General features: G+C 40.2%; 1 protein-coding gene across 1 annotated transcript in view; it reads right to left on the bottom strand.

Moving 5' to 3' along the window:
• The window catches only part of RNF130 (ring finger protein 130), a 67,894-nt gene extending 42,517 nt beyond the window's left edge, over positions 1 to 25,377 (bottom strand). Inside the window, 4 exon segments of the mRNA XM_050961594.1 lie at positions 9,567 to 9,761; positions 24,893 to 25,160; positions 25,162 to 25,268; positions 25,271 to 25,377. Of these exon segments, the coding sequence (XP_050817551.1) occupies positions 9,567 to 9,761; positions 24,893 to 25,160; positions 25,162 to 25,268; positions 25,271 to 25,313 (613 nt within the window). The 5' untranslated portion in view covers positions 25,314 to 25,377.
• Between the last annotated feature and the right edge of the window lie 996 nt (positions 25,378 to 26,373).

Genomic DNA, 26,373 nt, shown 5'->3' with positions numbered 1-26,373 from the left:
ATCGCTTTGAAGCGTGTCCCCATTCTTTTTTGGGGGTGGTTCCTGCAGTTAAGTTACTGCTTATAAATACATCAACATGATGGGAGGGAGGGGAGAGAGAAAGCTATCGATCAAATAGCCCGTATTCTAGAGCAAGTTACATGAGTTGAAAAAGAGGAAACCCTGTGTTCATATCTCACTTCTAGTGATTACTATATTTCTAGGCATTTTACCATCTCTGTTGATCAAGGCTGAAATCCCCTATACAAGAAAGCACTCAAATGTGAGCAACCATACTTCCTTTTACACACAAGTTAATGGAAAAGTTATAATTAAGGCTACGATTTTGTCATGAACATTTTTAGTAAAAGTCATGGACAGGTCACGGGCAATGAACAAAAATTCATTGAAGCTGTGACCTGTCCTTTACTTTTAGTAAAAATATCCCTGACAAAATGGAGAGGGAGGAGGGTCCTGCACCCTGCCCCACTGCATGCAGCGTCAGGGAGCTGTGGCCCCCCTGCTGCCGGTGGGGGCTGGGCTGCTGCAGCACTCCAATGTCACTGAGATCTCTAGAAGTCACGGATTTCGTTACTTCTGTGACCTCCATGACATACTCGTAGCCTTAGTTATAATGCTACAACTCCACCTCCTACAGATACCGAAAATAAGCTCCCAATTTCAAACGCACAAAATTTTAACCATAACCTCAGCAATGTTAAGGCACCGTTCACTGACCGCCTAGAATTTGTGCCAGTCAGATATGATAGTCTGTTATTACAAGAGAGTATGAGGTCACTTAAGATTTTGCATTTAGAGCAAACAGATGGCAGTCTGGATCCACAAGGTTACGGATACAGAAATGAGCTAACACAAGAGAAGACTTCAATTGAAAGGTTATTAGCAAATATTTCAAACAAACAATTTTATCTTCAGCACAGTAGAACACGTCTGGAGATAAGTTACAATAGCAGGCCACCACTGCAAGGAACATCTTCAATATTTGCTTCATTTGCTCTCTGCAGTTCACTAGCAACTACAAAAACTCATTTCAAAAGATTGAGAATAATCAGTGGGTCTCCTCACACTAGCCCACACACTTCTTCATTTTCTGTTACATTAGCATTACTTCTTGTTCAGCTTTCATCTCTGTGACTAACAGCAACATCCCTTGCTTACATAGTTGAATTTTCCAGCCAATCCAGTGCTCACCAGACAAGAAGTGGAGTGTCTTGAGTTTATGGCACAAGATCAAATCAGGAGAGCTGGGATCTAGTCCTAGAACTGCCATTGAGCATGTGTGGCCTTGGACAAGTCATTTAACCACATATGTTAAAGAAAGATAATACTTGCATACCTGCCGAACAGGAGCAATGCAAGGATTAGTTATAAGATTTGTAAAGTGCTTTATACGTTTAAAGTGCTATGTGTTAAGTATTTACTAGTTCAACAGCATTTTCTGGATGTCTTCTAACAGTGATTTCAGTATTGTGCTTATCACAATCTACATTCTGACCTAATGTAGCGTAGCCAGGGTAGAATATAATGAACACAGAAAGTAAGGCATGGGGGAGAAAAACAGATCTTAAAAATAAAACCACAATGAATACTTGCATTCTGTTTCTTAATAATCCCCACTTCTGTGTCGTAAAAAGTTTACCAGTCTTTAAAGAAATGCCAAAGGGCAGGAAGAGTGATACGACAAGATTAATAGACAAACTTTTTAAATGTACCATGAAACTCTAAAAACTGGATCTGTGTTCAGACATAGGGTAGTACAAAGTGTTAAGATCTTTAGTTTTGAACCAAGGAGGAAGATAACCTTGTCATTGGGCAGAATAAGGAAGCTAAATAAGGCAGCTATCACTATCAATTAAACTCATGCCTCTGTTCTCATCAACTAACTTCACTATTTTATGTGAAACATTTTTTCCTATTTCATAAGAAGTTCATATTCATATTTTAAAGCTTTTTTTTTTTTGGTAGAATTGTCAATAGAACAGTGTCCAAAAGTTATAGCCTTGGGGCCTATAATTATTGTTACATCTAAAATTTGCTTTAAAAAAATCTATAATCTTGATAAATCAAAATATTAGCTTAATGCAGGACATAGGAGAACAGATTCTTACCAAGGTGTTTTTAGTTTGATAACCAAATATTTAATTTAATTCATCCCATAACAGTGAGGTGATGCTAGCAGCCAACACCATCTTTGCTACTTCTGGATAGCGGGTTCGATTTTCTCCAAATGATTTTGGAGCCAGAAAATAATGGATTCCTATTGGAGATATTTTTTTTCTTGTAGGCAATATATCCCCACAGAGAAACTTCAATCTAAGAGTCCTCTCAAATAAATATAGCTAAGTCTACAATAGGAATGGCAAGAGAACAACCTTATCTGAATCTGAAATTGCTACAAAACCATGTGACAAACAAACCCAAGGAACTGGGGGGCACTCTACTGCTGGAGGTTTAGTCTGTGGATAAGAAACAATATTAGGCTGCTTATGGTTATTAACAATCTCCTGGGCCTTTTCACAACGGTAAGAGGATGTAACTTCTCCATCCTCTGAAAACAAACCAGTTCTACCAGTGGCTACAGGTATTTCAGTGTTGGCTGAAATACACAGCACATGAAAAGCACTTTGGCAGTGTCCCAGATTGCTTTCCCAGTCTCCTTAATACTATGGAACAGACATTCTCGCTTGTCTTAGAATGAGACGATAGCTCCTTTATGCTCCAAGGTGTGTGCTTCAAACACACTCCTGTTTGGGACCCATTATCTGGTCAGACAACTCCATCTACTGCATGATAGATTTTGATTATGTGCGTCCAAGAGATACAGTGAGAAGACTGCTTAACGCCAATCCCATTCTTCATATTCCACTGGCAGCCTGAAAAGCCAGCCATATCTCTGACTGTCATCCTGCATCATTTAAGACTCACAAGATTATATATAAAGAAAGTCAGACCGACCGCATGGCCTTAAAATCATGTTATCTAACTTCAACAAGTAAAAACACGTTGATGCGAGCTAAATTTTAAGATGACACAATCTGAACCACTAGCTTTTTGTTTGATTTTTGCATAAGCCTGGCAGGCTAGAGTAAAATTCACTTTGAATTTGGGAATGCATGGGTGGAATTCTCACTGATCCGGGGGGTGGGGGAGGAAGGCTTTGGTCTGAGTCAATGGACTGTTTATGCTCAAGTGGGTTTAATGGGCATTAGCAACCCCTAAACTTATTTTTCTTGTTGATCTGCCATTATTCTACTGGCTTTGGATACTCCAGATCTACAATAAGATAAATTGGAGTGCTTAAGACCTATGCAGCTTTCTACCAACATGTTTGCACATCCTTTTAAGAATAAATTTTGATGCCTGAGTGGAATAATAAACAACAGTATAGCAAGAACAGATCTGGTTCAAGCTTCTCTTAATTGTTGCACCAATATCCCTGAATCCTGACTTGAAATCACCACTTTTCTGGAGAGAGGATAGTTCTCCTTCTATATCCATTCCCCTTCTTGATGTCCAAGTGCCTGCCAACAAGCATTACCATGGCAACTACAGTGGCAGCATGAACTTTAGAGACCTGTCACCTCTGAACTTGACTGAGATCCCTCAGCAGCCATTAGTGAGCTGAAGTCATTGTCATCCACTGCCCGTTTTGCCTTTGAACCAGTAACCAAGAACACACCCATCTTCTCTGAGCGCATTTCAAAACAAACATGAATTTTCCTCCATCAACCATTATTCTTTTATCAGAGAACAGAATCTGATTTTTATATATTTTCCCCTTTATCTGTAATTTACACTTCCCTGGTTTGGGAGGGATGGGGTGGGGTGTAAGATTCATCCTCTAAAAAGCTACAGTCTTAATTCTAAAAGCAGAATGAAAAGAGTCAATCGTATATCACTGAATGGATATTCTCTCTCTCAAGAAGGGAGGCATTACTTCTCCAAGGGTGCAATGAAGCAGTGAGCTTGTTCTGATTACTTTAAAGGCTTAATCCAAAGTCTACATTGGATGTAAAGATGTAATGCTAGATTTAGTGTTAAGACTTAAGGAAAAAATTTCCGTAACTTTGGCAACAATGAATCAGTAATCAATGGAATTTAGTAATTTTATTTTGGTGCTTTAGTTCTCATTTAAATAAATTTTATTTTAAGACGCAAAACAGTTAAGAGCCATGCTGCAGGTAGCCCTCATCTTGAAAAAGCTGAGGGAGCATCAACTGAGATGGTTGGGTCATATGAGACAATGATATGTAGGAGGTGGTCGTCAGAGTACAAGATCTAGTAGTCACAGGACAGAGACCATGACAGAGACCCAGAAAAACGTGCTTCAAGTTGCTCAAGGACGACATGAAGAACGTCGATGTCAGCTTGGAAGAAACACTTGGTCTTCAAGAGTTCCTGTCAAGACGAAGAGCCAACTTCCCCAACTAACAAGGCGAAGACGATAAAGTAGATGAAAAGGACAGAAGCTGTGCTAATCTCAAATTTAAGATTACAGCACTTCTACATAGATTTAAAATTACAAAAAAAATTCAAGATTTACCTGAACTTGAGAATAAATCAGTGATTTAGTAACACTTAAATTTAAGTTTCTACTACACAAGCACATTTAAAAAATAATAATATTAACACTACTTTTATTCTACCTGCATTTCCTTCCTATTCCCATTACTGACTATAAAGAGACAGCTACTAAATATTTTCCCCTGCCACATATTCTCTCTGTGCATTAGATATTATTTGTTCTGCTTGAATAAAAGCAGCAAGCAAAACCACTGATAAAGCTGCCTTCCTGCCAGTAATGTCCCAACCTTTCTAATATAAACTGCTCTGGGAAAGATGTCCTTCATTTACCCAAGAGAGGTCATTTACCAGGATATGTGGAGATATATATATATAAAAACATATTACCAGAGGGATATAGATATGGAAGAGACAACAAAAACACCTATTGTAACTAAGCTTAGCAGTTTTTTGTTAGTGGATACAAGCTCACTGAGGTCAATACCTCTTTCGCTAGTTGGCTCTGGGAGACAGTGTAGCATTAAAACCTGAACGTCAGAGACTTAATATACTACCAGAGCATATAAAATCAAACAGCTTTTGCTGTAAAAGATGTCAGTTGTTTTAATTTAATATGAAGAAAATATTGATTGGAGAGTGACAATTGATATCTGGCCATCAAAAAAGATTTGTACTTTGTTGGAGAAGTATATTGAGAAAGTGCATATACATGCATTTCCATAGATTTCAAACGTTTAAATCTATATTCAGTATGAAATGGAAAGAAAGAATGAGTTGGATGAAATATTTTTCACCATGCCAAAAAAAACTGACCTAAGGGAGGATTGTTTGCTGAAATCCACAAGGGGACAGGTACCCTTCAAAAAGCACCAAAACATTCAAGGTAAATCTTTATGGACTCTGTTTTTATGTGCAAGATTTGTGTATCCAAGCCTCAAATGGTTTGGTTCCCAAGTACCCAAGAAACTACCTCTCCTCACAAGATACCACAGCAGTTGAGATAATCTGAGGTGGGAAATGCAACGGGTCCCCTGGCTGCTGTGGAATTTGTTTCAGTGACTGGATGTGGCTATTTTCAGTACATGCTATTAGACCTACATATTTAGTCTCTTTATACATATTTGTCAAGGCTTTTCTTTGGAAAGAGTTGATAGGGAGAAGGTAACAATTGAGGCTACAGGGCAAACTGGACTCAGAGTTGCCATTATGAGTTAGAAAGATACTGGTCTGTGGGCCTAGTTGGAGAATCAGGGGTACCATTTAGGTCAAATGAGCTGCCCCATGACACATATGCTCCTTTGCAAAGAATTCACTACACCAAACACATCTTACAGGATATTTAGCTATAAGGAGTAACATGTAAAATATCTACAGAAAGCTCATAACTTTTCAAGATTTATAAATGTTTCAAGCTGTATGCATGGGTAATATTTAAGGAATAATCTATTTATATTGAAAGTATGCTTTATGGACTTGGAGTAGAAAGTAGTCACCAGGGGACGTGACACAATGCAAGGCTCAGTTGTATAGTTTTGTGCAATACTAAGACTTTCAGGGGAGAGCCATGAGTAGCAACTTCAAACAACTGAACTTAAAGGTTAAAAAAAAAAACAAAAACAAAAACAAACACCATTACAACAAGACAGGAGTTCACTCTGCCAGTGCATAGAATCAAATGATTTTCAATGTAACAGAGGAGTGAGGTCCTGTGGATCTTTTCACTCAGGAGACACCTGGAGGAACACTGTGATCTCATGAAAAACTAGATCCTGGTTCTTGTGAAGCCAGCCAGTTCTGCAACTGCCAGATCATGGGGCAGGGGAAGGGGATGTACTTTATTAGATAGGGAAGGTAACTATTAAGTGTAGATAGCGTTTTGCATTTTATGATTTTATTTTGTTTTGTATTGTAACCATTTGTTGCCACCACTCTCATTTCTAGTTAAATCTTTAGTCTTTCTTAAATAAATCTACTTTTGTTTTATTATAAGGGCTTACCAGTGCTGTGTGATTTACAGCAGTGGTTCTCAATCTTTCCAAACTACAGCACCCCTTTCAGGAGTCTGATTTGTCTTGCATATCCCCAAGGTACATCTCACTTGGAAACTACTTGCTTACAAAAAGTGTCAAAAATACAGATGTGTTGCAGCACTATTACTGAAAAATTGCTTACTCTCTCATTTTTACCACATAATTTATATTCTGATTGATTTATTTTATACTGTACATGCATTTCAGTATACAGAGCAGCATAAACAAGTCATTGCCTGTATGAAATTTTAGTTTATACTGACTTCACCAGTGCATTTTATGTACCCTGTGGTAAAACTAAGCAAATATCTAGATGAGTTGATGTACCCCCCTGGAAGACCTCTGCGTACCCCTTGTTGAGAACCACTGGTTTACAGGAGTGGTGGTTTAAGGTAAAACTAGTAAACTGGGGCACACTGCTCCTCCAGGGGCAGAGGATCTGGAATTTCTGTACGTTGCCAATTAAACGGGCTGGATATCTCAGTGGAACACTTCAAAAGGACTTAGGGAGAGGGGCGCATCTATTGTTAGCCTGCAAGATGAAAACAGGGCTGGCCTCCCCTAGAGGAGAGAGTTCGAGCGAGAGCCTGAGAAAGGCTGGTGGTGTAAAGGAGCTGACATCCAACAAGGCATAGGCAAGACTCCCTCATGACGAAGGCAGGGGGTAATGACATGATTCACAGTACTTGGTACCCCAAGAATCATCTTGATTTTTTAGTATGGCTTTTGATATCTTACATCTACTGGTTCCTTCCCTGCAAATCCAGTAGGCCAGTAATCCTGTCAAAGTAGTAAATTAGATTGGTTTGACATGGATTTGTTTTTGCAAATCCATACTGGATATTCCTTACAACCCTATTTCCTCTAAGTGCTTACAAACTGATTGTTTAACAATCTGTTCCGCTATCTTTCCAGGTATTGAAGTTAAGCTGACCGGACTACTGTTCCCTGGGTTTTCTTTGTTCCCTTTTTTAACTATAGGTACTGTGTTTGCCCTTTTCCAGTCCTTTGAGACCTTACCCAACTTCAATGAGTTCTCAAAAAAAACGGCTAACAGTTGCAAGATTGCTTCAATTAGTTCTTTAAGTACCCTAGAATGAATTTCATCAGGTCCTGCTGAAGTGCATACATCTAAATAGTCTTTAAATCTGTTCTTTCCCTATTTTGCCTTGCATTCCTTCCCCCTTGTTATTACTATTAATTGAGTTGAATATCTAGTCACCATTAACCTTTCTAGTGAACCTGAAACAAAATAGGCATTAAACACCACGGCCTTCTTCATGTCACCAGTTATTAGCTCTCCTTCCCTGCTAAGCAGAGGACCTATAGTTCCTTTGTCTGTCTCTTGTTCTTAATGTATTTAAAGACCTTCTTACCACCTTTTATGTTCCCTGATACACTTAACTCATTTTATGCCTTAGTCTTTCTGATTTTGCCCCTACACGGCTGTGCTACTCTTTTGTACTCCTTACCAATTTGTCCAAGTTTGCTTCGTAACAGTAATGTATCATACTGTATGACTGCATTGCCACTTGTGTAAAGGCTAAAAGATTTATACATCAAGGCTGTGGGATCAGTAATATTTTACTGTATTTCTCTTGGGTGTTCTGAACTTTGCTTTAAAGACTTGAAAATTAGGTTTTATTGGTATTGGGTTTGCATGCAAAGGTTTTTAGCTTAGCTTTAAAAGTTGCCTATTTGCCCTATGTTGTTAATTTTGTTGTAATAAATCTATATGTACTGTTAAAAATACAGGAACTAATCAAAACAAATGCTCCAAAAATAGACATTTTCTCTTTCAAAAAAATCCAAGTGATTCAACCCCTGCTTGGAAGTTACCTCCTCATCCCAAAATCTGAAGTGCCACCCCTGTGGGACATGGGACAATACATCTCTACCCCGATATAACACAACCCAATATGAGACAAATTCGGATATAATGCGGTAAAGCAGTGCTCTGGAGGGGCGGGGCTGCGCACTCCGGTGGATCAAGGCAAGTTCGATGTAATACAGTTTCACCTATAACGCAGTAAGATTTTTTGGCCCCTGAGGACAGCGTTATATCGAGGTAGAGGTGTATTTTAATAAAGTTACATAACTACATAAACGATGCCGACAACCTGAGATATACAGCATGAATAAACCTATGCTTTTTATTTTGACCCAAACCCTGTTTTTTTGATGTGTAGTATCTATTTCGCCAATGTTGTCCCAATTCCACATGTTAATATGGATCAGTGGGTCTTCTTCCTATTGCTTACCAGGTAGCAGTGTATTCTGTTTTGCTAGGGAAGCACAGCAAGTAAAACAGAAGCTGCCCAGGATGAAGTGCTTCTGTGGGCCATATGCATGATCTCAGGGCGGTATGGGTCCCAACACCAACCTAGGAATGCTTGTGCCAAAAAAACAAAAAACAAAAAACAAAAACAAAAAACAAAACAAAACAGGAGCACACCCCCAGCCTTCAAAACTCCACTATAAGTCCCATTACTATAAAAATTCTTCACTCTCAGATGTTTCGTATAAAGTTACAGCTCTTCACTGTTATACACTGTTTTGTTTTCTGCCTCTCCAATAAGCAATAGCTCTAAGATTTGAAACAAAAGTGATAGCTCTAAGATCCCAAAAAAGGGAAAGAAAAGAAGTTACTCAGTGGATAAGAGTATTCCTCTGGAGGTTTAAAAATAATAATAAAAAAAAAAAAACAGTTCCAGATGTATTCATTGTATTTCACTATATTGTGTACTTGCTCATATTTGCAAAGAACCAAGGGTACAAACACTTAAGAAGTAGTTGTATACTATGTCAACAACAGGGCTTTGGAGCGGAGCCCAGAGCTGGAGCGCAGAGCAGCTCTGGAGCAATGGAGCTGCAGGTTTTTGCCTGAAGCTGGAGCGAAGCTGGAGCACAGCTCCAAAGCCTGGTCAACAGTGCTTTAAAAATAGTTTATATGGCAGAAAAATATCCAGAGGGCAAAGCGGACAAAAGAGAAACAGACTTCATACTATTTACCTTGATGAGTCATAGTGACAGGTTCCTCACTGGATATATTGTTGTAAATGACCACAGCTGTGGCATTATGTGAAGCTGCTCGCAATATTTTCTCTCTAAATGTACAGTTTCCTCGTTGCAGCAAGGCAATCCACTGCTTGGTATTTGGAGGAACATGGAAACGTGTTCGAGGATCACAGCCCAGACGATCCACCACTAAAAAGGAGAAATTTATACATCAGGGATTTATTCAAACCGGCAAAAAAGTTAGAAGGAAAACAAAAAGAAACATTTGCCAAAGAATTCAGTTGTCTTATACTTGATAGTTATTACTCTCTGGCTACCAAAGCCTAAAACAAGTTGCATGCTTAAAGGGAAAGTTCCCTTCAAAAATAGTTTTAAAACCTCATACTCATTAGGAGCTGTGAATATATACATCTGAGAATTAATTTAGTGACCACAAAGATATTTGTAACTCCACAATGAATTAATATTTGAATCAATTACTCACTCAGGGGGAAAAACAACATTAAAATATGGTTTATGTGCCATAGGCATTACCAAGCATCTGTTTCTCAGCCACACAGGGTTTTCTCCCTTTTAATGCAGTTATAAATATCATTCCAGCGTGAAGTATGGCTAAACAAAGGAGGATGTGAAAACAAGCTTTTAAACCAGTTCAATCAAGTACATACTAGTGTTAATAATTGTCACTGGTCTATCTTAAGAACATTGTGGTGCAACTAATTAACCAAGTTAACAGGTTTCTACTACAGAATTAATAAACTGTCAGAATAAAAAAAAATCAGTTATACTTAATTTCAAGACCTCTGTCAGAGCCTTCCTGTAGTACCCCTCACTCAGCCTATAGTTAAAGTGCAAGTGTCATACAATTTCTCCCGGGACACTGAGAAACCAACCCACCATACAAAAGGGACAAAAAACAAGGTACAATACATCACTTGTGGTACAACAGCTGACACCAGTGAAAAATGGTTCTGTTTGCACATGGCTGGAAACTTACTTCTTAGACAGAGAAACTAATGCTTGTTTCATTCAAGAAACTGTAGCATTATTAAATTGTAACTTCCAAGAGAGCAAAGTGGTAACAATTTATAGTATTTAAAAAAGAGTCAATGTTATGCCCTTCAACTGCCAAAAAGTAAAAACATCACTAGCTACCAATAAGGTTAAAACAGTGGTTTTGTTTAAACGCAGTAAGGCTTCCGAAAGCTTTTCAGATAGCACTTAATAAAAAAACATTAAGTCAAGTATGCTATAACTTTGTGACCTTTAAAAGGGTAATAAAATGTGCTTCTCTATGGCAACCTGCATTTTCTGGACAAGTCTATTTGTGATATTTACTACACTACCATCTAGCCTACTACATGTAACAAAGAATCCAAACAGAAGGCCTTTATAAGCATTGTCCGGCTATGCTGGAAGGACAGCAGACACTGGATACGCTTTAATTATGCTGAAACTTTATTTCTACATGACTAGGAGAATCTGGCAGATAAAATTGTTCAGTGCAGGTAATTCCATACTCATCTACATATACCCAGGGAGCTGCTTTCCCAATCCATTTTATCTGATCACCATATCCATTCCCTATGAAGCACCTGTATTGGACATCCGTCCCAAGCGTACATAATCACAGCCTAACTCCTGTCCTTTTTGATCTTTGTCCCCCATTAAGCCCTCAACCTGCTATGGGGAAGGCAAGCAAATCCACCTTGTCTTGGTCAATCTGATGGTAAGGGAAAAGATCCTTCCTAACCCCCAAGAAAAGGGGAGACTAGCATAATGCTCACAGTTGATCATGATGAAATCTGGCATTTCAACTACTTCCGTGAGTGGGAAAGTGGGCACTGCTTAGCCTGGTCCAGGTGAGAAAAAGAGGGCTTTTACTGCATAGATGTGGGCATAAACAGTTCTCTTCTCTTCTGGTAACCTAGCGTCCCCACGCTGACCTGGTATGAAGCTGTCTCCACACAGCAGGTAACACTCTAGCTGCCATTAAAGGGGCAATACAACCTTCAACAAGCCAGACAAAGGTCCCCATTGTTTAACATGCAGTGAAGTGACTCTATCCAGGAGTAGGAGAATGTGACAAATGGGGCTTTCAAATGGTTAAAAGATCTCTTCTGAAATTTTAAAGATTACTATCCATCCTCGTTTCATTTGGGTGGACGAACCTGTATTAGGGACATCTTTACAAAAAAAAGTGTTTGATCACTTGCCTGGGACAAGTAATTTGACAGGAAATTAAGTTTTCCCATCAACATTGTAAGAATTAGCTAAGTAAGTTATATGCATCTTCATGGTGGTTCTGCAAGGTTAGATTAGAATACTTCAGGCATTGTTATAAAAGCTATTTAACTGAATTCTTAAATCTGAATTTCATTTCTTTTCTGAACTCTGTATACAACAAAACTCTGAAATCTAGAAGTTTGAAACTGGAATCTCTTGCTTTAAAGTCAGGTGTTTTCTTCCATTACATTGACAGACAACCCCTCTATTTTAAGATTTATGGTAACCATTAATCTCTGGCTCTGAGTCACAAAAAAGTATTTTAGGAGCACTGATACTGTATCAGGTTATGATAGTCATAAGAGTACTTTGTGTATTGTGTGTGTTTTTATTTAAAAGTACAACAAACCAGTTACAAAAGCAGAAGTAGCACATGTATTTATTTTAAAAATCCCTCAAATTACATTGGACTCTGCAAAAGGGACAAAAAAGTATGTCAAGCTTTGGACATACCAACCTTGACTATCTACATTTAGATAAAGCTGTTTACTATTTAATAAATACTTCCCACTTGTTCAGAGCAGTAGTCTATGAACTGGAAAACACAGAATATCATAAGCAGGGCAAAAAACCATCAAAATTCCCAGGGCCAAAGGCATATATATTTTTCTTCAGCAAAATCAGATTCCAATAACTGTGGCATAGCATACACACATCCAAAGATGAAGCTCAGTGTAAAAGCAGAATTTCACACAAACTCCTTGGCTTAACAATGAGAACTCACAGGATATTTTACTATCTCTAATTTCCTATTTTTAACTTAGCTTCTGCTTTGAGCTGCAATAGTTATATCCAATATTATTAAGTTTGCATTTTCTTCTAAAAGCAAATGCATGCAAATTTTATCCTGGGATAATAGTTTAATCAGATTATGAGATTACTTTTTTCATTGCAATCATTATCAAGACTAAGAAGTATTGGGAGCAAAGATGGGCAATATGCAAGAGGCAAGACAAAGTAATTATGACAGGAAACAAAGACATCAGAAGATTAACATTAAACAGATGAGGTAAGAAAGTTTGACAATTGCTCCATTTTTAATACATTCCATTGTAACTAGATACTATACTATCTAGGATGTGAAGATCACCCAGTGCTGCCAGGCCCACTGAAACTAGAATGGAAGCCTAAAAGTCTTCTTATTACAAGAAATTTTATAGTTAGACTCTCATTCCAGAATTTTGAAACTGTGTGAAAATTGTAGCCATACATCTTTTACATTAAGTCAAATCACTATCCCTTCACACATCACTCAAATTTAGCAAAAAATAATAATAATAATAATAATAATAATAATAATAATAAAAAAAGGTATTATAAACCTTACACTATTTTATAATGGAATAGAACTAGTACCTACAGCAATAGAAAATACTATTTGTTGTTAGTTACCACTTCAAGGCTAGTTTTATCTTTTGTTCAGATAAGGATAAGAAAAAAAAGTCATAAAACTTGATTTGTATGTCGCTTTATTAATGGTTTGATGGGATCACTGTATTTTGTTATTCCCTCAGTAATTATAGAATATTCAGAAAGGAAAATTCAGCCAACATATTAGCAATTTAGCTTTGTGGTGTGCCCTCGTGGTGTGGGCCCACAGGCAATCGCCCGGCTTGCTACCCTTAGCGCCGGCCCTAGCTTTCACATGCAGAAAACTAGTTGTGGCACAGGTGGGCCACGGAGTTTTTATAGCGTGGGGGGGTTTCCAGAAGGAAAAAGGTTGAGAACCCCTGGTTTAAATGAATTATCACTCAAAGTTCTGTATCAATATGCCTAGTAAGGAATCTATTTGTCAAAAAACATTTCCTGAATCTGTGTTGTCTTTATTGTTACAAATTTGTTGACAGGTATTTTAAAATATGCAGAATTTAATATTGGTGCGCAGAATTTATATTTTTTGGTGCATAATTCCCCCAGGAGTAACTCATGCAGGATCTATTACCAGTACTGGAGCTATGTAAGAGAGAAAGAAAAGGATCTCTCTCACACACTAGATGCTTCTGACTAAGCTTTATGAAGAGAAGAATGAGGGGGGATTTGATAGCTGCTTTCAACTACCTGAAATGGGGTTCCAAAGAGGAGGGATCTAGACTGTTCTCAGTGGTACCTGATGACAGAATAAGGAGTAATGGTCTCAAGTTGCAGTAGGGGAGGCTTAGGTTGGATATTAGGAAAAACTTTTTCACTCAGAAAGTGGTGAAGTACTGGAATGGGTTACCTAGGGAGGTGGTGGAATCTCCTTTCTTGGAGGTTTTTAAGGTCAGGCTTGACAAAGCCCTGGCTGGGATGATTTAGTTGGGAATTGGTCCTGCTTTGAGCAGGGGGTTGGACTAGATGACCTACTGAGGTCCCTTCCAACCCTGATAGCTCTACTTTTTCCAAAAAGAAAGAGCACGTTAGAAGCAGAAACCCAATTGTGCAAACCAGTGCTTCTGAGACATTCTAGACTTTATGTATCAGAGGGGTGCTAGCCGTGTTAGTCTGGATCTGTCCCATGCATCTGACGAAGCGGGTATTCACCCACGAAAGCTCATGCTCCAATACATCTGTTAGCCTATAAGGTGCCACAGGACTCTTTGTTGCTTTATTCTAGACTTTGTACTTCAGAAACACAGAAATCTGGAGAAGCAGGGGGAAAAATATAAAAGTTCCCAGAACTGAGAGCCTAAGGTATGACAGCACAATAAATACAGCAGTCCATGTGAGGGACAACTAAGTACTACAAAAAGCTGTTGTAGCATTTCTCGCTAGAAGCTTGGAATAAACTGCTGCAACTTACTGATTCAGTTAGGTGGCCTTCCTACAGAAGAGGCAACAAGCCTGACAAAAGTTTTTTTGACCAATATTGGAAACATCTAAGTCAGATATCTGAGACAGTACTTCAGGCATGTCAGTTGTAATAAAACTGACAAAAGCTCTGATCAAGTAGAGAGGATATAATCATCCACATCAGATCCAGCTGTGTTGGTAAGGACAGTAGATTGCGTGAAAGCCTTTACCAACCCCTACTAAGCAACTGTGGGAAGATTATAGCCAAATTCTCTATTAAAGGGAGCCTGAAGAAAAAGACCTAAACCAGCAGAAAAACTCCACTTGTAGTTTAACCAGAAACTTGATTTATTTAAACACTACTTATGCCCTAGACAATATATATCCTACAAATATTAGACAAGTTATAATCTCTAGCAAAAAATTAATTTTGAAGTCATGAAACTTAGAGGTACAAGAATATCCAAAATACAAAAGAGGAGGGGGACAAAATGTAGCATAGCAATCCTGTAAGAAACACTTAATGACCAAAACCAGAAATTACAAGTGGTAAAAATTAAAAAAACTATACTAAGGTGCACAGTCTCCTGTAACAGTCAAAACATATTAAGGAATAGTATTCAAACTGATCATGAGAAGACAGGGTCTCAAAAATTTAAGAAATGAGAATAATAGAATTTTATTATAGGTATATCCTTGTTTGAGATAAAGTACCACTACTCATTATAACATCTTTAAATTCACCATTCTATGTACGTAGCATAAGTTCCATAAAGTCTGTTATTGCTGACAACTGCACAGTGTACAGGGAACACTAATGGAAAGTCAGTACTTTTTAGTGGGTTTTTTGTTTTAATATGGTTTTTAATACACTCCAGAGGATCTAAGTCTTACAGTGAATCACTCCCCCTTCTTATAGAATTTATAAAATATCTACTATACACCAGTACTGAGCATATCAATCAGCACTGTAAGGGACAGATAACCGAACTAAGTCAGCAAGTTTAACTGTCAATAGTTGTCCATTATCATCCGTCATCTATGCTCATTATTCAGATGCCTTTTGGAATGTACAATATTTTTCACAAGCCTAGGACTTGAATATATCAGCTGGATGGTCTCCATGACATAATGAAAAGCAATTTAAGAGTAATTTAAATGATTGCTAATACAAATCACTTACATATGAAGAGATCTGATCAGAAGTCATTTATGTCATTTCATTATTGTAGAAAAAGTATCAATAAACAGAAAGCTATTTTTGTACTTTTCACTATAGATGCAAGTGCAATTATGTGGGCTAACTCAAAGTGATCTGTTACCAGCATATAGGTCCATCTTAGGACTGGCACAGTCAGTATTTGGCCCAAATCCCCTTCCCTACATTTTCTGTTGTACTGTGAACTTGTTGGGTGATGCAGTTTGGACATTCTTCTCACAGATTATAGCACAGCCAATTTAGCAAACTACCATTTAATAACTAGTGGGATCTAATGTTTAGCCACAAAACATCTCAACTTCTGTTTCAATTAATCTGCATATAACAAGTCTATTGACTGAAGTGATCATGAGCCACTGGCACAAAGGGGTGCATCACTATCCATAAGCAATTTCCATAGCCAAAAATAAGGATCTTCACTACCTCATTAAGGGAATTACACTTAATTCAAGAAAGTAACTATGGGCACTTCTGTCTCCTTATGCAGAACATAATAAAAACAAAACTTCCTTCAACATAAAGATCAATTCTGATCCCAGTTCACAACAGAAAATACTCTACCAAGGAATGGCCAGTCTGAACTTACTATTTGTACAAAAGGACTTTTCCAGTAAGTACAGATAAGAAATATTCCTTTTCATTGTCTAAGGTCTACATCGGTTATAATGGTCTTTTATTAGCAATGTGAACCCAGTTAAAAGCAGATATATTACAATTATGTACACATTTTTACATGCACACAAGGTCACAGTACAGCTCCTCTCAAAAGGAAGATCAGACAACATTTCAATGTCCTGGTTACAGAATTGGAAAATGTGTGAAAAGACAATTACATGGCCATCACCTTCAAGTTCCCCTAACCTTGGCTAATTCTGATGAAATGATGCCTTGATCCTATGATGGGATCCTTAAGGTGCATCCTGGGACTGGGGAACTGCTGAGCCCTTTGTCTCACCAACCTGGGCTCCCTCTCACATTGTGATGCTGTAACAAGCTGCAAACCACTCCAAGTACTGCACTTACACAGCCATCCACACGCAAGGACACACCCAGCTGAGTTACGTGAATACTTTCACCAGCCACTCATGAACCAACAATTCAGAGGCTCGAGCCGATTCCCCACAGCTCCCCGGCTTAGGGCCTCAGAGTTGTACTGTCCTGCCCTGGTCAGAAGCCTGACCAATGTAAGTTTACTGCCCAGTCCGCCCCTCCCTCAATGGACATGCACCAGTTTTTGTTCTTGATCAGATTTCTCAAGCTCTTCAAGCAAAACACAATTTTAGATATAAAAATAGGTTTATTAACTACAGAAAGATATAGATTTAAAGTGATAAGTAATAAGCATGCAGACCAAAGTTGATTACCTAAGAAATAAAAGTAAATCTGAGTTCTATAAACTAGACAGGATTTAAATCAAACAGTGTCTCACCCTGATGGTATAATTCCTTAATACACAGGCTGGGATTCTTCTTTCTAGCCTGGAACCACTTCCCCAGTTCACTGTTTGTCCTCCAGACGTGTTTCCAGACGTTGAGTTTGGAAGAGGGGGAGGGGAGGAAATATGGCCAAATGATGATGTCACTTCCCCTCCTTTATAGGTTCCTCCAGCTTGCTGGAAAGATCTTTTGTTATGATAAGAGTCAAGCAGTCTCCATTGTCTATGTGCTTTCTCTGAGAGGTCTCCATTGTATACAGTTCCTGGGTTAGTCCTCATGTGAATGATTCCCCTTAATGGGCCATTATCAGTGTCTGGCTGCACCATTTCTGTACCTGAAAGGCTGGTTGTGGGTGTTTCCAACGTCACAACATATTTTAGTAACACACACAGAGCAAACTTCATAACTTCACATACAATGATAGCACATGCAATCCAACAGGATAGTAATATTAAATAGATCAAGACTTAAAATGATACCTAACAAGGCATACTTTGTACAAAATATATCAATTATATTGACAGTGGTGAATATGGAGGTGCCAGGGTGTTGCTCTGGGGTACAGAGCGTCACAGATCCCTAAACCAGTGCTTGACCACATCATGAAATAAGCCATATTGGATGTCTTCCTTGAGATCAAACACAGTGACCATATCAGTTTATCCTCTTACAGTCAATTCTTCTCACATCAGGCAGCTAGTTCAAGCCTGTCTAGCTCTCGGTGCAAGACTGGCCCTTGTGACAACAGGCAGGTCCCTTTGTAGTAGAAATACGGGTAGATCTACTTGCCATGTTGAATAGTTCTCCTCAACAAGTAGTGGTGCTGGAAGTGTGTTTTCCTTCCAATCTCTTAACCATTTGAGGAGTGGCTGCTGGCCAAGTTCATGAACCCTCCTCCTGAAAAGCTAGACACTAGCTAGACACTGTGTGGTTGCAAGAAAAAGCTAACAGGTCCATTGCCTTGGTGTTGTGGGTCTTTGTTTTTCTTCCCAGTGCCCAGCCTCACTGTGGTGGTATTCAGCTTTCCCTTATTATGTATGGCACATACTGGTAACAGGTTTGCTCTGCCCAAGACATCAACAGTTGTGTCTTTCTGGAAAGATGAAGATGTGGTAATACTTCATTTTGTCTACATAGGCCATGGCAGAGATGTGGTCTGTCATTACAAGACTATGGAAAATGCACAGAAGGAATCTATGCTGTGAACCCTTACTGGATGGCCCTGACCTCTAGCCAGTTTATATTGTGCCTCTTCTCTTCCTGGGATCAGGTCTCTGATCTTTGTTCTTCAGTGAGTACTCCACTCTCCTAGATTGGCACTGGTCATTATGACTGCTCCATCTTCCTCCTGTACAAGGAATCCTTTTGTAAGTCTGTCCTTCAATCACCAGAAGATGAACATGGTAGCAGTTTGGGGAGAGAGAGATTCATTACTAAACAAGACAGCAGAGTGTATGGAAAAAACAGAACCTCTGAAGAAGCCTCATGTAGACTCAGGCCCTTACTGGCATATCTATGCATGACATTCTTGAGAGACAGAGACTGAGGTCTCTGAAGTTGTAGATTTCTCCTGTGAGTGCCCTTAACTTACCTTGCCTCTCCTATGACACTAACACTTTATACTGTAGGTGGTGTCTCAATTTTTAATCTCAATCAATATTTGTCTCTTTAGATGCAACATGAAGACATAATACTCCAGAAACCAGGTTGCATGCTGGGTATCCATTGTTGCTTTGTCTGTAAATGGGACCCTCATTAACAAGTTGTCCAGGGAGAGATAGGGGTCTTTTGCTGTCTGAGGGCTGCTACTAGGAATGCAAGAACTTTTATGAAAGCTGTAGAAACTGAACAACCTAGAAGAAAAAGGATCTGCTTTGAAGAAATATGTAGAGTCCTGCATGGATACACAAATGTGTATCCACATCTAATCTGCAGAAATTATCTGCAGATGTGGATATTCGTGGATTTGAAGGGCTCTACACTGGGGGCTGGATTGAGACTCTGAGGCACCCCCCGCCTCTGCAGCCGGTCGGGGAGAGGTGTGCTGGCAGCTGTTGGGAGCCACGATGGACCCTCCACTTGCCCTGGGCACGGTGCCCGAGCAGCCCACGGCCCTTGCCCCCCAACTCCCTGCATCCCTGTCCCTTAGCCCGCTCACTCAGGGCAGGTGGAGATACTCAGGTTCCCCACAGCTCCTAGTGCGGCTCTCCCTGACCCAGCTCCGGCCGGGGAAGGGGGTGGCTCAGAGCCGCAGCCCAGCTACGGTAGGAGCTGGCAGACCGCTGGGGGGAGCCATGGCGGACCCTCCACCTGCCCTGGGTGTGGGACTCGAGCAACCCCTGGCTCCTGTCCCTGCCCGTCAGGCCCTCCGCCCAGGGCAGGTGGAGGATCCGCACCACGGTTCCTCACAGCTGCTCACCCACTCTTTCCAAGCAGGGCTGTGATAGATACAAAATTTGTACCCGTATCCACGCTGGTATCCTCATAAATGGTCTACAGATATCCTCATCCCTGGAAGTGGACATCCGCGGATACCCGCTATTTGCAGGGCTACAGAAATATGGATTTGTTAACATGAGCAAGTTCAAAACAAGCTGTGCCACAGGGCCATCAATGCCTGGCAGCTCTTCCAAAAGTTGTCTAACTTAAGTAACATTCAAACATGCAGGTTTGTGCAGCAAAAGACTTATGCATTAGAATTGAGAGGACAGAACTCCAGCTGGAAGAATTAATGGCAGAAAAGCAGCAGTCACCTTACTTCGTCCTATTTTAAAGAGGCAGTATCGGTTCTGTCATGTGTGTGATAGTCTTTTAAAAAGCAGTGCTTGTACAAAATCTGACATAGTCAACAGTTTTAAAAAACTATCAGAGTTTATATAAAAGAGCATTTTAGCTACAAAAGGTAGCGTTTTGGATTTAACTAAATTGATTAGGAGAAGCACTTTGAAATGAGAATTAATCTGTTTTTTTTCTTGGTGGCTCAATAGAAAAATTTAATTACAACTGTAAACCCCAGTACAGTTTTAGTCTAGCTATATCTCCTAATCCCTATTGTCCGACATGATATAGGCTATATGCATCCACACCCATCTCTGCCACAACCCTTTCCTCACAATGCTCTCCCTGCTCCTGTTTGTTGGTTTAGTCACCAGTCACATATTGTCTAAATCTCAAGATTGTGAATAATCTGGGGCAGGCATTATGTTTTATTTGTACACTCCTAGTATAGCGCAGCCCAAACAGGCTCCATAGGTGCTGTCATAATAAAAAATAATAAAACAGTACTACGCAACAGTATGTGGTTGACTGGGATTTGCAAAAATAGCATATTCAGCCCCTAGAGAAGGACATGCCTTATTTTGCTCAATAGTTTCTTTTTCACACAAAGAAGGAACAAGTATTCAGAAAAGTCTCACCCATCTGCCTCCAACAGAAAATGGCTGAAAAACAAGAGGTTTCAAGGTGTTCACATATTAAGACAAGGAAATTACAGGATGGGAGTACACCATTTCTAACACTGATGCTAAGCATCTCTGGGAAAAACAAGTTACAATAGCCAAATTCCTATGGTTTAGTTACCTTGGTTGATTTTATAAGTCTGTTTTAAATCCCTGGATTGTACACATACACAAGTGATCATGGGTTAAATACTGACCACTACAAAGTTCCCAATTCCCAAGATTTTTCACTTTGGAAAAAAAATATACTCCATAAAATACTTAGTTCCTTTTTAAAAAACATCTTCCAGAGAAAATTTCAAAGGTAGAGCAAGCAATAAGAATCCACTCTAAACACAGTAATGGTCACTGGGATCATTACAAAAAGATCCCTTAGAAAACTATATTGTCAGAGTCTTACCGATATTGAAATAAGGAGTTAATTTTGCTCATTTAAAGTGACAGAATAATCTTTAAAAATGGTAACTACCAACTGTACCTATAGTCCTAGAGAAGCTGGTAACAGACCTATAAAAAAATTCTTTCATCATAATTATTCAGTACTGATGTCAAAGTAATCTGTGGTTTCCCCATTAGTACTTATTTTATGATCATCTCTATTTTTAGAAATTACATATTCTCAGGATAAAAATTAAGTACTTGGTTTTGAATAATTAAAAAAAAAACAACTATAGTTTTTGGGGTAATGAGAAAAGGAACCAAAACATATGTAAGTGGAGAACACAAGAATAGATGAGCTATTCAGCCTTTATATTATCATACTTATAAAAGGTATACATTTATTTATGCTATATTTCCATTTTAGGGTAACTGTGCCATAGCCATACCATTCAAGTTACACTAGCAATTTATATTCACAGAATCACTTTTGCGAATTACCATCTAATCAAGTACAGTTTCTTTGGGTGGAATACAGCTTTTGAAACCTGATATTGAGTTCACACAAGTTTGAGCAAGGCATAGAGAAATCAAATTGTCTTAATGTGCATACTAACAGGACAGAGTAATAAACTGGAAGTATTTCAGCTACATATGTGGACAGGAGAGAAGGGAAAAATGCACAAGTGTAAAAAAACTGCAGCATGATGCAATCACATCTTTAACATCTGGGAAAACCACCACATAATTGCAGGGGACTACAGTATCTTAAAAATTTGTTTTAATAGCATATAAAAATATTGAGTAAACAAAGAGCCACATCATGAAAACTACCTAGTACCAAGAGTTGTCCCATTACGGCAGTTAAGCATCTTCAGGATTGGTCCTAATGCCACTAATGTGTGAAAGTAATTTACTTCTCTATATGCAATGAACAAGAGACTACAGTGCACTGAAGTAACATTTGCACACAAAGAGGGGTATTTCAGGTCCTCAACACATGGATGCTCTCAGTATATGCATAAGCAGAGTCATCATGCTGAGCACCCAGGTTCACGAAAATTCCATGCAAGATAGTGATTGAGTGGGCTGCTACCAAGCCCTAACTTCACTATCAGTAAATCTGCCTATACAATATCACAATACAAGGTCTTTTCTGCTCAGCCTAAGTGACAGGTAAAGAGTCGATGTACAGCAAAGGACTGCACTAGTTATTCTGGTTTAAGAGTTATTAATTATCTTCTAAAACTCTTGCAGCAAGTTAAACAGACAATGATAAAGGTATTAGGGCAACTGCTAGTAGCAGGAAGGCATTAAGGCTCGCTTATCAAATACAGCAATACAACCAACAGAAAACCATTAAGACTATTTATAAGTGTGCAAACAAGTATGTTAGTTATAGCTTGTGAAATAAATATTTCAATATTCTCTACACTAAATGAATTGTGTGATACTATTATTTTTACCTGTCGGAAAATTGTCTTTGCACAAATAAAGCAAAATATGCAAGGTTTTAAACAGAGCAGTACAAAGCACTTCATAAAAGGGATTAAAGGAAGAGTGGAAGACAGTTAGGTCTACCTTTATAGGCTTCTCTTGACAAGCTGAAGGACAGAACTGAACTTGTTGAGCAAGTGATGACATACCAAACATTAGTGATTACAGCATGTCAAAACCGCAATAATTCAGGTCTGCAATTTCATGATTCACCATGCTGCTTAGCTGAAATTATTTCTCATGTTATACTTTTAAGGCTGTTTATGGACTTGCTAAGGGTTTATTTAGCTTTTCTCGTTATTCCAGTGAAAATACCATCGTCCTTTGACAAATACTTCCACTAACTCTTTGGAGATGACTATCAGAATAGAAAGGAAAAGACTGCTAAAATAAACTTAAGGATTGTTTCATCAATAATTCTTATTGATAAAAAATGCAGCACTTTGCAGTAAAGGAAATCCAGATGTTAGACTCTTTCATATACTAAAAACAATATGTGTTAAAGAGATACCTATCATCTATAAGACATTGTTTTGCATCTCCTTCCACTTCACCAAGACAGCATCTTCATTTCATGTCAAGTTTTCGGGGGGTGAGGAAGGAGAGGGGAAGTGGGAGAGAATAGAGACTCAAAAAAAATGAGGTCAACTGCCACTGGAGGGCCTTTATTTGAATTCCAAATCCATCCTTCCTAAGTGCCCTTAGGGAACAATCATTCTATGGTTTTATTTTGATTATGATAAAAAAAATGTCTTTTTCAGAATGTGTTATTCTAGCATGGTCTAAGTAACACTTCTAAAAACTCTAGTGAAGCTCAGGGCTTTAACTAGACCAGCAAGCATGTGCTAAAATACAACTTGCCTTGACACTACACTAGACTTTTAACATATTACCATATCCCAAAAAACAGACAAAAATTCCACTCATATTTTAGCCTAGTCAAGGCAAATCCTATAAGTGGCCTTCAACATCAAAACATAATATTGTGATGTTAGGATTTGTGACAGGTAATTATGACAATTCAAAAGATGTTTTCAATTCTTTTAAAAATGTACACTTTGCCCCCCCCCCCAAATACCAGCTATTAGTTTCTGGGTTTACATTACAAGCAGTAGAAGATTGATTTATTTTATATTCTCCTCTCTCTCTGCAGAAGTACAGCATCCAGAAGACATGCTAGGAGCCAGATATGATCCATCAAGTAAGCCCATATCCAAGAAAGGTAGCAGCCTGCAAACCCTGTGATACATTATTTAATTCAAGAAATACCATTTAAAATTTTTACTATTTTGACTTGCTTAAGTACTCCTAGTTAATGGCTTTAATTCCAGCCCTGACAAGATTAGTATCATTAAGAGAACAACATGAATAGGTTAATAGTCTCTCAAAGAATCTCACATTTTATTTATCAGATTGCAATCAACAAAAAAGTTAAAGCTATTATATTCACATTTTATTTAAAATGCTAATATCATACTAGTTACAAAAACAGTGCACAGATTAATAAGAGATGAAATCTAGGTAAGGCGTAATTACAGAGCCACATATGTGGTGTATTGCTTGTATCAGATGCAAGCATATTGTGGGTGTCTGACACACACAAGGATGCAAGCTTAGTGACTTCAACCATCCTGTAACTGCAAATATATAGAAATAAGGTAAAATGTATAACTGACTATGCTATCAAGTAGTTTCATGCAGTTAGACACATCAAATTCTCCTGATAAATATCTAGTATGGAAGTTCTGAAAAGGGACAGTTTAGCAATTTTGACATTGGAGATAGTGCATTAAACAAAGTAATGTATCAAAAATACCTAATATCTAAACACTGCCATTAATTCAGAAAGAATGCATGAGTCTCGACATGACTAACACTTGCTGAACCCTGTACAATTGCTCAGTACTAGCACACTCAGAAACAGATTATGAATATTCTAGCAAGGGAAAGTCCTCCCTCCTCTTCTTTGCCAGAGATAACAATGAAAATCTGCAAGCCTGACACACAGAGATATCTTGTTGACAGAGCAGTTACCAGATAGCAAGTGAATGATTTACTCTAAGATCAGATTAGATTGTTTAGTACTCACCACAGCACAAGACAGCATCGGCCAAGTTTATTTTGTTCGTAGCTGGGTTTATTTTGTGTGTGCTACCCAACACAATCTTACTCAATAATCAAGCATACCATCCAAAACCCATAAAAAGATCTGGGACACTTTCAAGGCACAGCCCTTCCATTCACCATAAAGGAAAAGAGGTGGTCAACGATATTTACCTCCGTTGATAGGCACTGGGGCCAGAAGCAGGCCTTTGACCTCCACTTTGGGGGAATCCTGCCCGTAGCGTCCACGATCGATCCTGAGTAAGGTAGGGCTGACTCGGTCGGGGTTCAACACAGTCACATTGATGAGGGCGGTGTAATACGCCTGACTGGTATTATCCGCGCTCGCCAGCAAGACACAACAGTTAACCAGGACCAAGGCTGGCAAGGAAGAGAGACGCTTCCAACACTGGCAAGTCCGCTTCGCGAGCATCATCTTCAGCCCAGGTCGAACGAGCACAGATGTCAAGTGTCTTCCCAGGCCAAGGCGCCTCCTCCAGCCCAGCGCGCGCGTTTATTCCCCCGCCCGCAGAGCGGGGCCGCGGACTCTAGCACGGGAGGCGGCAGGGAAGCCCTCGGGCCCCAGGCAGTCCATCCACGGGCCAGCGGCACTGCAGGGGGCCCCAGTGAGCTACCGACGAACCCCCCCGACACCGGACTCACAGGCGCGGGCGGCTCCTGCGCATCCCGCCACAGCCCGGCCTGGGGTGTGAGCGCAGGGCTGGCGCGGCTCGAGGCAGCGCCCCGCTCCCCGGGCGGAGAGCCCCGCTCTGTGCCCGCGCTGCTACGGAGCGCGGGCGGCAGCCAGTGGCCCCAGCCGCCTGCCCCCGCTGCGGGTCACCGGGCTGGGCGCGCAGCGGGCGTCCGCCGGGGCGGCAGGTCTCCTCCCCGCGCGCTTCGGACTCCGTCGGGAGCTCGCAGCCCCTCCCCCCTCGCTTCAGGAGCCCCCTCAGACTCGCAGCCCCCCCACCCCTGGCGGGGATCCGCTCGGTGCCGCGGGGGCTGCCCCGTCTGCCCGGCCGCTCCCGCTGACGGCTACCGCGCCATGTCCGGCTCCGGGCCCCTCCCCGGGCCGGGGCTCCAGGAGGCGCTGACCCGCCCCCCGCTTCTCAGGCAAACCCCGAGTCCGCGCTCGGCGCACCGAGCCCAACAACAACCGACCCCTACGTCCCCGCCTGCTGCGCAGGCGCACTAAGCCCCACCTCCGCCCATCGCCATGAGGGGGAGCGGGGCTCTGGGGAGTCACACCCACTTGGGGGGCGGGTTAATACGGGAGGGGGCGGTCCTTCAGGGAGTCACACCCACCCCGGGGCGAGGCTACCTAGAAAGGAGATGCCTGTTACACTGAGGGGAGGTGCCTCCAAGTGGGGTGGGGCTAGTCAGGGAAAGGGGTGGAGCTAGCAGCAGTCTGCTGCACCCACACTCAAAGAGAGTGGGAGTGGAGGAGCTGGGGAGAAGGGGTGTTTCCTACTAGGATCCTAGCTACTTCCTCTGAGGGAATGCAGTGGCTCCTTCCCAGCTGGGAATGCTCGGAGCTGCACCTTCTGATGGGGACGGACGGACTGAACCCACAGATTTGGCTGCCCCAGGGGAGCAGGGGTGACAAAGCTGAGCAAGGCCTAAGGGAGGGAGGTGCAATGAGTCTCTTTGTCAGT

This window comes from Gopherus flavomarginatus, chromosome 7, assembly GCF_025201925.1.
Source record: "Gopherus flavomarginatus isolate rGopFla2 chromosome 7, rGopFla2.mat.asm, whole genome shotgun sequence".
NCBI classification, from domain to species: Eukaryota; Metazoa; Chordata; order Testudines; family Testudinidae; genus Gopherus; species Gopherus flavomarginatus.
The sequence above is the reverse complement of the archived record's forward strand: the minus strand, read 5'-3'. Positions and strand labels throughout refer to the sequence as shown.